General features: G+C 56.3%; 1 protein-coding gene across 1 annotated transcript; it reads left to right on the forward strand.

The window, feature by feature from the left end:
* The first annotated feature begins 275 nt into the window (after window positions 1-275).
* LOC145719553 (RNA helicase Mov10l1-like) lies at window positions 276-8,211 on the forward strand. Its single transcript, XM_081811032.1, has 5 exons — window positions 276-589; window positions 1,270-1,391; window positions 2,502-2,601; window positions 3,537-3,701; window positions 7,759-8,211. Exons 1-5 carry the CDS (start codon window positions 554-556, stop codon window positions 8,191-8,193), a joined length of 858 nt encoding a protein of 285 aa, XP_081667158.1. The 5' UTR covers window positions 276-553; the 3' UTR covers window positions 8,194-8,211.
* The last annotated feature ends 2,006 nt before the right edge of the window (window positions 8,212-10,217 follow it).

Raw genomic sequence — 10,217 nt, forward strand, 5'->3', positions numbered from 1 at the left:
GTTTGGGGGGGTAGGTCAGGGTCCTGGAGGTCTGGGGGGGTAGGTGGAGGTAGGTCAGCATCCTGAAGGTCTGGGTGACGTAGGTTAGGGTCCTGGAGATCTGGGGGGGTAAGTTAGGGTCCTGGTGGTCCGGGGGGGTAGGTCAGGGTCCTGGAGGTCTGGGGGGGGTAGGTCAGGGTCCTGGAGGTCTGGGGGGCGGTAGGTTAGGGTCTTGGAGGTTTGGGGGAGTAGGTTAGGGTCCTGGAGAACAGAGAACTCTCACCCCCTCTCGTGTCTTGTTGGCACGTGCACGTGAGGGGCAGAACCATCCCTGCATGTGTCAGTGGCCAGGCATCAGGCACAGAAGGGGTGGGCGTGAGCCTACGTGTCCACGCCCGCATGGTGAGCGCGAGCACTTGACAGGTTGACATTTATCCCCGTGTGTCCTGTGTCCTGGTTGAAGGTGTACTACGCTTTGCCGGACAGTCGGATATTGGTCTGTGCGCCCTCCAACAGTGCGGCCGACCTCGTGTGTCTGCGGCTGCATGAGAGCCAGGTGCTGCGGCCCGGTGCCATGGTCCGTGTAAACGCCACCTGCAGGTTTGAGGAGGTGAGCCGTCAACAGCCAGCTGGGATAGAAAAGTCCTGTCCACCCCCGCCTAGCTTTAACTACATTTTCCTTCCTCTGTGAGACGGGCATTCTCAGCGGTTTTTTGTCAGAGCGGGAGAGGGGCAGAGGGAGGGAGAGAATTGGAAGCAGACTCCGTGCCCGGTGCTGAGCCCGATGCGGGGCTCGATCTCAGAACCCTGAGATCATGACCCGAGCCGAAATCAGGAGTCGGAGGCTTAGCTGACTGAGCCACCGAGGCTCCCCTGGCATTCTCCGCTTTATTAAATCCTGGCGCTCCTCCCCTATTTACACCGAAATGTGTTGTTCCTTCTGGGTTCTGTTTTATTGACTTATCTATAAATACCTCTTTAGGAGAATTAGAAGTTCTTGGTTTGGTTAACAAAAGAAACTGAATCTAGGAAATGTATACAGTTGTCTGAGGGAAGGATCTGCAGGATTTTGTGTTCTGGTCACGGCCGTAGAGTCTGCAGAACGTGGACAAAGTTGACAGTAAAATGTAAAATATTCTAGTTCAGGAAAACAGTCTTAAGTCATTACTTAGTCATAAATAAGAAGTGGGAGTAGGACGTTATCTTTTAGAATGCTTTTCAGCTTTGTGACTGTGTCCAATTTAAAGAAACAATGTTTTGAGAAGTAAGCTGGCCCCATCCTCCCTCCAGACAGTCACTGACGCCATCAAGCGGTACTGCAAAGATGGGGAAGATATATGGAAGGCCTCGCGCTTCAGGATCATCATCACGACGTGCAGCAGTGCGGGGCTGTTTTACCAGATAGGAGTGAGGTAGGCACTGGGCACAGCTCGGGGTGCTGGGACCCACAGAAATAGTGTCTCTGTCCTCATGGAGCTTCCGTGTGGGGCAGGATACGAGAACATGGGCTGGGGGGAGGGAAGACCCCAGAGGATGAGGAAGGAGCCCACAGCAGCAGCTGGGAGACCAACAGGCAGCTGGGGCTGCACAAAGCTGAGAAGGTGTAAACACGGAACAATGTGGACTCATGAAAATAACTAAATAACTGACTTATTAAAAATTGAGAAGTGCTTATATTCTAAGAAAGATACATAGTGTGGAGTTTCTTCAGCAGGAATTGGGACATGAGGTAGGAAAGAAAGATGGAAGCATGCGATTTCCTCATCTTCCATACGGAGGGATCTGGGGGTGTCATGGTAGGGTTGTAACCTGACTCCTGGTGGAAAGACGAGGTGGGGACCCAGAGCTGCTTCACTGCACACCAGCAGGCTCTGATGGGGTCCCTGTCGGGCTCAGTCCAGAGTTTGTCCTGTCACCAGCAGTTCTGGGGCTTCCGGCACGGTGTCCCTGCAGCAGATCTTTTCTCTGGGCTTCCAGTGGGGCAGGGGCTGCCCGGGGCCCAGAGCACATGCTCAGCACTCTCCCCTGGACCCCTGGGGGTCTAGAGCACTGGGGTATCGTCCTAGCTCAGAGCATGCTGGAGAGCACAAGTCAGGGAGGGTAGCAACCACCATGTGGGGGCGTCGCTCAGCTTGACCAGCTCACCCTGTTCTCACATCTGCCATGTTGGGGAAACTGAGGCACAGAGGCAGTGCCGCCTGCCCAGGATCACTTGGTTTGTGGGCAGTGGAGCTGTGTTCCAGCTGGGCCTCAAACAGGTGTGAGGAGCATCTGCTCTGATGTGAGTCTCATTAGTTTGCTCATTCCCACCCCTCATCCTGTTTGCCTCTGGATCCACTTAAACACAGACATGTACAGAGCCCCAGGCGCTGGTGGCCTGGAGTTGGTCCAGACCAGGTGAGCCCCACCTTCCTGGGCCAGCCCGCCAGGTGCGGCTGCAGAAGTGGCCATGCAGTGTGTGTTGGCTGTTGCTTGCCAAGACACTTGGACAGAAATGACCATGGAGAACATCTTTGGTCTAGAGTCGGACATTTTACACACGTGTTTGTGGACGAAGCAGGACAGGCGAGTGAGCCGGAATGCCTTATTCCACTGGGGCTGGTTTCAGATGCCAACGGCCAGGTAAGGCCTGTTTGCTATGTGGTCTCCTCCCATTTTTCCTGCACTGGTGGGTGCTCTGGACGCCCGACCTTAGTCTCTGCACAGGACAAGCCCAGGGTGACAGGCTCAGGTGCGGTACCAAGGACCCTGAGGCTCTGTGAGGCGGAGGCCTTGTGTTTGGCCACATACTTCATTGCTTGTGCACAGGGAAGAAAGGGTTGCTCTGTCTTTGGATTCGCTTCTAAAACAGCACTAAGAGCTGTGCAGCAGGGCGGGGACATCCAGGCATTGCCCTGGCTCGCTGCCCAGGACCTGACCACTCTGCCCCCTTCCACTGCCCCTCGGTGCTCAGCCCAGTTAGCCGAGGCTGATGCTTTGGCTCTTTTCTTGCTCACACCTGCTGCCTCCTCCAGTACTCACCCTGGGACCGACCTGTTAGCCTGCTCTCTGCACCTGTATATACTCACCCGAGAAGGGACCTTTCCAGCTTCTCCTGGTCCCTCAGACACCTGCCTCCTCCCATCTCGACTGTCAGGTGCAGGGGCTGCACAGAGACAGAGCAGGGAGCAGACGTAGTTTAGCTGCTGCATGGGCCGGGGGGTGACAGGGTGGGCGGGAAAAGGGCAGTGTCCAGGAGGAAGGGCAGAGTACTTCCAGAAGACCGGGGCAGAGGCTGCCCAGCCAGTTTGTTCCTTCACATCCCCCACTGCTCTTGTCTGAGTCTCTGCCCCCTCACTCGGGCAGCCATGCCGCCTCCCCGTCTTCTGCAGCCCAGGTGATTGTGGGGGCCCGCTGCCTCCCAGCTTATACTCAGGGAGCCTCGGTTGGCCATCAGAGGGCAGGAGGCCAGGCCGTTGCATGCATGGTGCCCCCACACCTGTTTCCTGAGCCTCCCTGGGCTGTGGTGGTGAGTGTGGGTGACTGTTCTAGTGGGGCTGCCCGTCTGTGTGCCACAGATTGTCCTTGCCGGAGACCCCATGCAGCTCGGACCTGTCATTAAGTCCAGACTCGCCATGGCCTATGGGCTGAATGTGTCTATGTTGGAAAGACTGATGTCCCGGCCAGCGTATCTGAGGGACGAAGACGCTTTTGGTGCTTGTGGTGCCTACAACCCCTTGTTGGTAAGCACAGACTCCTCGTGGCCCCTGGCTCCTCGCGGGGTCCCACCACAGTCCCTGTAGCAGCGGGCTCCGCTCCATGCGTGCACTGAGCCGCACCCCGGGGAGCGGAGGAGGCCGACAGCTCACAGTCCCCCTCCCATCTCAGAGGGGACTTTGGCCAGCACGCCTGTCCCAGCCACTCAGACGGGTGCTTCACGGCCCCAGAGGGATCCACAATTCCAGGCAGTCCCATCCAAGGCTGATGGTGGAGGTTCTGTGGGGCCAAACACAGTATGAGTGAAATCTGGATTAACGTGGGAAAATGGGAAAGAGCCCTGTAACTTCTCATCTGAAAGACAAGGCCACGTGTCCCCCTGTGGAGCTAGTCTGCTGGTTAACCTGCAGATTCCCTCCTCAGCCCAACTGGGACCGCTTTGAGGGATGGGCCTTGCAGTCTGCAGTTTAGCCCACCGCCCCGCCTCCCAGCACACTGGAGCTCGGGAACCTTGGGTTGCTGGGATCGCTCATTAAGATGAGCCAAGTAGCGTGTTCTCTGAATGCCTACGGCATGAAAACAAGGACAGTTCCTTCTAAACTTTAACAGTGAACAGAAACGAGATGCAGTGATGCTGCGCAGATTTTCCTGGAAATGGCTTGAGACCCATGCCAGGCTGTTGGTCGTCAGGGCTTTTACCCCCTGGAGAATAGAGAAGGCAGGAGAGCATGTGGGGGGTGGGGGTGCTGGGGAGCACTGGACCTTCGGGAGGTACTGAGGACCATGGCCCAGACTGGGCAGCAGAGAGCCCCATGCCTGTGGGAGACACCTCTGTGTCCCCAGCATTCATGTCCCCAAGACTGACAGGCAGCTGGAGGAAGGGGAGGCCTCCAGCCAGGATCGGATGGCAGAGCTGCCTGGGCCTGAGTACACTGCACCTCCTTTCTCCCCAGAGGCCCTTGAAGCTACAGCAAGTGTCTGGGGGCAGGGCTCTCTTCTGGCACCCTATAGGCTGACGGAAGGCCTGGCTTGAGGGAGCGAGAAGCTAAGATGCCAAATTGAGTTTGGGGTTTTGGTTAGCATCTTGGAGATTGGACACGCTGTAACAACTGAGTTGACGTTGGCTGCCATCAGGTAGCAGAAAAGTCCTGGGGCCTACCGTGTCCTCCCCGCAGGAACAAGGGAGGGCGCCTTGTACTGAATGACACCCCGGGCCAGTCGGAGGCAGAACATAGGTGGTTCTTGCTCCCTGCACTGGTGACGTCACCGCAGCTGGCTGTGGGTCTGGGGTATGTGCCCTTAGCCCCGTGGCCTCACAGCCCAGGCGCCAATGGCTGCCTGCAGCCAAGCTGAGACAAGGCTTCGTGGGTGCATGGAAAGGCCAGGGCTGTGAGCCAGTGAGTGCAGAGTGAAGCATGCAGCCCGGCACACAGCCAGCCCCCCTGCCCCCAAGGAAGACCATCCGAGCAGCCCCCTCTCCGTCTGTTTGCCTGACGTTCACGTCTTCTGTTGAAACACAGAGCTTTGAGCCTGCCCACGGGTTCGGAGGAGCTGGCTCCGGAACACCTTCTCCTCAGCAAACCCGTTGTTCTCAGGAGCTGGGCAGTCCGAATGTATCTTGCGGGGGAAGAGTTCTGTCAGGGACAGTGCAGTCCAGTCAGGTGGTGGGCATTAAAATCTCTGGGCTAGAGGAAATGTGTTTCATCCCTGGCGTCAGTGAGGAGCCCAGTGGCGGTTAGGGCACCCTGGTGGCCGGCGGGGAGACACCGAGCATGCGTCGGCCTCGCTGTCGGGCCCCAGCTGCAGCCCTTACCGCTGCAGGGACCGCCAGGCATTGTGCAAAGCACATGGATGCCAGCAGGCCGCCTCCCCTCCCAGCAGTTGCCCAGGAGCCTCCCCTCCATCTGTGCTGGACCAGGGCAAGTAGGGCAGCGACGGTAGATGGATGCACGGACAGTGCCTTTCTGGAGGCCGTGGTTGTGCCCAGGGACGGGGAAGTCACAAAAAGGGGGGGGGGGGCGGCAGCGGCGGGGAGCGGGGAGCAGGGCAAGAAAGGCGAGTCAGACTGTAGAGCCTCAGCATTTTCCAACCTGCAGAGCAGGAAGCACCTGTCTAAGGGGAAGGGTACCTGCAGCTCCCTGGAGAATGCAACGGGCCCCCAGGGCCTACAGAAGGGGGAGTGGGACAGAGCTCCCTCCCTGGGCACCAAGACCCCAATTCCAGCCTGTGGGATTCTGCCTGCGCCAGCTCTTCTGAGGTGACCCATCCACGTGGCCCTGAGACAGCCAAGGCTGGATTCAGGGCCATGGTCAGGAGGATTTATCAAACTGACAGGGACACAGGATGGACGAAGGGTAGGTTCAGGCTGGAACAGGGTCACGTGTGGCTCTCATCCCGCTGTGGAGTGAGAGGATTCGCTCTCCGACATCCTGCAGCAGTGACTCCGGGGCTAGGAGCAGCCCTTCCTGGGCCTGGACTGATCCTGCTGGGGCCCCGTGGTACCGTCAGGGAGGCCCAGGGCAGTCTGGACACAGAGCAGTGTCCTTTGCTCAACCTGCCGAGAGCCTGGCTGCCAAGTCCCCCCAAGCACAAGCAGCTGCCGCCTCCCGGGCAGCACCCGGCCTGCCCTCGGCCCAGTCCATGGCCACAGACTCGCCCTCCTCCACTGCCATCCCTTTTCCCTGACCATGGGATGGCATGGCCAGAGACCCTTTTCTGGGGGCTGGGGACACGGGTGAGGAAGGTAGGAGGATGCTTTTCAGGGTGCCTTCAAGACTGCAGGGCAGAGTGGGGCCTGGAGGTGCAAGCAGCCTGCAGAAGCTGAGGGGGGAGAGCCCAGAGAGGCGCACGGTGGCCTGCCGTCCTTGCAGCCGCCTCCTCGCCTGGCTGTAAGCCCTTCCTGTTCATCACCTGCTCCGTCAGGACCACCACCAGGCAGCTCAGCTCAGGCAGTCAGTCACTCCTCATCTTAGTCCCCCAGCCAAAGCCCCATGATCAAGAGGAGGCTGCATGTCCACCCAGAGCCAGCCCTGTCATCTGCTCCGGGTCACAGGTCACCTACAAATCAGGGCCTCTCTCTAAGACCTGCACCCTCCCTGGCTCTGAAAAGCCAAGACCTGCTGATGGCATGTACTTTTCTTGTAGGGGATCCTTTTAAGTCATGCTCACCTGTTCACCCTCTTAGTGAAATTTGTATTTTCTCACAAGGTCTTAAAGGGAACAGTTTAGGGGCACCTGGGTGGCTCAGTCGTTAAGCGTCTGCCTTCGGCTCAGGTCATGATCCCAGGGTCCTGGGATTGAGCCCCGCATAGGGCTCCCTGCTCCGCAGGAAGCCTGCTTCTCTCTCTCCCACTGTGCACGCACTTGCTTTCGCTCCCCCCCATTCTCTCTCTCTCTTTCTCTCTCTCCCTCTCTCCCTCCCTCTCTCTCTCTCTCATAAAGTAGAATCCTAAAGCGGGGCACAGCAGGGGGGACGGGGACAGGCCCTGTCCTAAATCCTCTCAAGAAAGGGCTGCTCTGACCTGTGTGTCCATTGATAAATGAATGGATAAAGAAGCTGTGGTATATACACAATGGAGTATTACTCAGCCATCAAAAAGAGTGAAATCTTGCCATTTGCAATGACATGGATGGATCTAGAGGGTATAATGCTAAGTGAAATAGTTAAAGACGAATACCGTATGATTTCACCCATATGTGGAATTTAAGAAACACAATGAAGAGACAGACAGGCTCTTAAATACAGAGAACACACTGATGGTCACCAGAGGGGATGAGGGTGGGGGGTGGGGGAAACAGTGCCGGGGATGGAGAGTTCACGTATCCTGAGCAACGTGCAGAATTGCTGAATTGTTATATTGCACACCTGAAACCCATGTAACACTGTAGGTTGTATTTCGATTAAGAAACCAAATCTCTTGTTCAGAAAGTCGTTGGAGGTGCAGGAGTTCTTCCTAGAAGGGGGCACAGGGAAAGCCCTGGGGCTCTGATCTGAGGTGGGGCTCAGCATCTTTCTCCTGGACAGCAGCACAGCATGCATGTGCCGGCTCAGCCCTGGACCTGCTACCAGCCCTCTCCCTGCAGGTTACGAAGCTCGTGAAGAACTACAGGTCGCACCCAGCTCTGCTGGCACTGCCGTCCAGGCTGTTCTACCACAGAGAGCTGGAAGTCTGCGCGGACCCCAAGGGGGTGACCTCCCTGCTGGGCTGGGAAAAGTTACCAAAGAAAGGCTTCCCCCTCATCTTCCACGGCGTGAGGGTGAGTTGTGCACCGAGGGCGGTCCGGGAGGACGTGGCTCAGCTCCAGCGGCTGTTTGTGGGTTTATGCGTGTTCGTTGTGTATGTTTCACTCAGTTCAGTTGTCCGCGAAGCATTAACGGGTCGCTGGTGGGCTGATGGCCATGCTGTGCTGAACGGTAAGAGCACTCGTGCCCTGCCAGACCAGCCTGTCAGCCACCCAGCTGTTCTGTATACAGAACAGACTCCAGAGGGTGCCAGCCACGTGGGCATCGGAGGGTGACACCGTAAAGGAGTTTACGGGGAGGGTATTAAAGATGTCGTGTAACAGTGGGAGGCTGGGTGACGAGCAGAGCTGGGGGAGCCTGGGTACCAGGAGCTCCCATGCCCACCAGGAGGCGCCACACACCTCAAGTGTCGAGTGAACGGATACGGAGTGGGGAGAGCCTCCGCCTCACTCACCATGGTCTCACCGGGTGGGGGTTCCCCAGTAGGAAAGCACTAGATGCTCAGTACCCCAAAAAATGACAGGTGTGCCCGAAAATCAGTTTGTATTGGAATTTGGTGGTTAGAACCAGAGTCATCTTTTGCATTAACCACCCCAGTTCTCATCCAGAACTGGGGCTGCACCCAGGCCCTGGGACAGGAGGAGCTAGTGCTGGGTGCCCCTGGGGTGGCGTCTGCCCTTTCCGCCACGCAGCCTGCATTCGGGTGCATGAGCCCCAGCGACAGCAGCGCTGGCTCGTACCTCCGGATTTGCCTGCCCCCTCAGAGGTGGATGGGGAGGTAGAGGCCATGTTCAGGTGTGGCTGTGGAGGGCCTGCCTTTTGGACAAAGGAGAATTCAAGGCAAGGGGGTCCTGTGGTGAGACCAGCAGCTCCCAACTTGGAACGCTCAGCACAGGCCCCTGTCGGCTGTGCCTTCTCCCGGCCTTGTGTCTGTTCTCTCCCTGCTCTATCCATCCTCAGAAGCTTCCCTGTATATCAGAAAAACAACTGAGAAGCTGCAGCAGGGGATCAGCGATCTCTGCCATTACCTAGAAGTCAGCCTAAGGCAAGGTGAGCAGCGTTGCTGCAGAGTCAGAAGGCTTAACCTGAGTGCACGAAGCGAGACAGGCACATGATGTCCGTGAACAGAGACCAGTGTTGTTCTGCCCATATTAATTCATACGTTTAATGCAATCTACATAGAAGTCACAGTGGGTTTTTTCATGAGAAAGTGATTATAAATGTGCAAGTGTGTTTTAAGTGTACAGAAAGTGTTTGTAGAAGAATGAGATACAAAGCCAGCTAGGTAACATACTACACACTATAGCAAATAAAAGCATACTTTTATAGATTCAAAAAAAAAAACCCATAGGTCAATGGAACAAAGTCCAGAAACATTTATTTATTTAGTAAGGATTTTTTAAGGGCCAGTTGTGTCCCAGACTCCACTCTATGCCCTGAGTATAAAGTGGGGACAAGGCCTCTGGGGCTGGGTTGCAGAGAACGCAGTCTACTCCCTTCATTGGAGCAAGAAGGGTTTCATCACCAGTTTAATGGCCTCAGGATTGCTGGCAAGGCCTGGCCCTTGGCTCTCCCCTTGCACACTCACTCCCAAGTCCCCGGCGTGCAACGTCAGACACACTCCCTGGCAAGTACCCCCTCGTGGGAGTGTTGCCCTGACGTACACCTTCCCCTGGGGATGCTCTAGAAGGACCCCTGTCTGACTCGCTGCTCTGTCCCCATGTCCAGCAGAGGAAGCGCAGTAGAACACGCCGCATGAACATTGTAGGGCAGGGCTGAGCCCCAGGGTGGCCCAAGGAGGGGCCGCCAAGGTCGCTGTGGTCTCGTCCTGGTAAAGGAGGAGGGTTGGAAGCCTGCGCCTCAGTGAACAGGTGGCTGATCTCTGACTTCTTTCTGCTGTGGCAGAGTTGAATAGGACAGCACAGCACTGTCAAAGCCTGAGGTACTGTCTGGCCCTTCACGGGAAGGATGACGCAACCCCTGGTGTCATTGAGAAAAGCCAGCTTTGGACTTATGTTTCTCTTCTTTGTTTTGCTCATTAGTTTCAGCTTTGTCTGTAAGCATCCCCCTTACTAACTTCATTATTTGTTTTCTTTGTTGTAATTCCCACAAGATGGACACTTTATTCCCATACTCCTCATCCTCTTAATTAGGAAGGCACTGGGGATGCCATCCTGTAGCTTTCTCTTTCCACGTGTGTCTGCTGAGAGATCCTCCTTTCATAACTTTCTGGACATTTATAACTTTATTTTCTTTTTTGATCCAAGGGTTATAGAGAAGTATTTTTCTTAATTTCCAA

The sequence above is a fragment of the Leptonychotes weddellii genome, unplaced genomic scaffold (genome assembly GCF_054177405.1).
Source record: "Leptonychotes weddellii isolate Sample4059 unplaced genomic scaffold, ASM5417740v2 HiC_scaffold_5173, whole genome shotgun sequence".
NCBI classification, from domain to species: Eukaryota; Metazoa; Chordata; class Mammalia; order Carnivora; family Phocidae; genus Leptonychotes; species Leptonychotes weddellii.

What these genes read in the sequence shown, in the direction of transcription:
- LOC145719553 (XM_081811032.1), top strand. Translation starts at nt 554, where the DNA reads ATGGTCCGTGTAAACGCCACCTGCAGGTTTGAGGAG. An exon ending in TTTCAGATGCCAACGGCCAG is followed by an intron (nt 2,602 to 3,536) that starts GTAAGGCCTGTT and finishes TGTGTGCCACAG; the next exon opens with ATTGTCCTTGCCGGAGACCC. An exon ending in GTGCCTACAACCCCTTGTTG is followed by an intron (nt 3,702 to 7,758) that starts GTAAGCACAGAC and finishes CTCTCCCTGCAG; the next exon opens with GTTACGAAGCTCGTGAAGAA.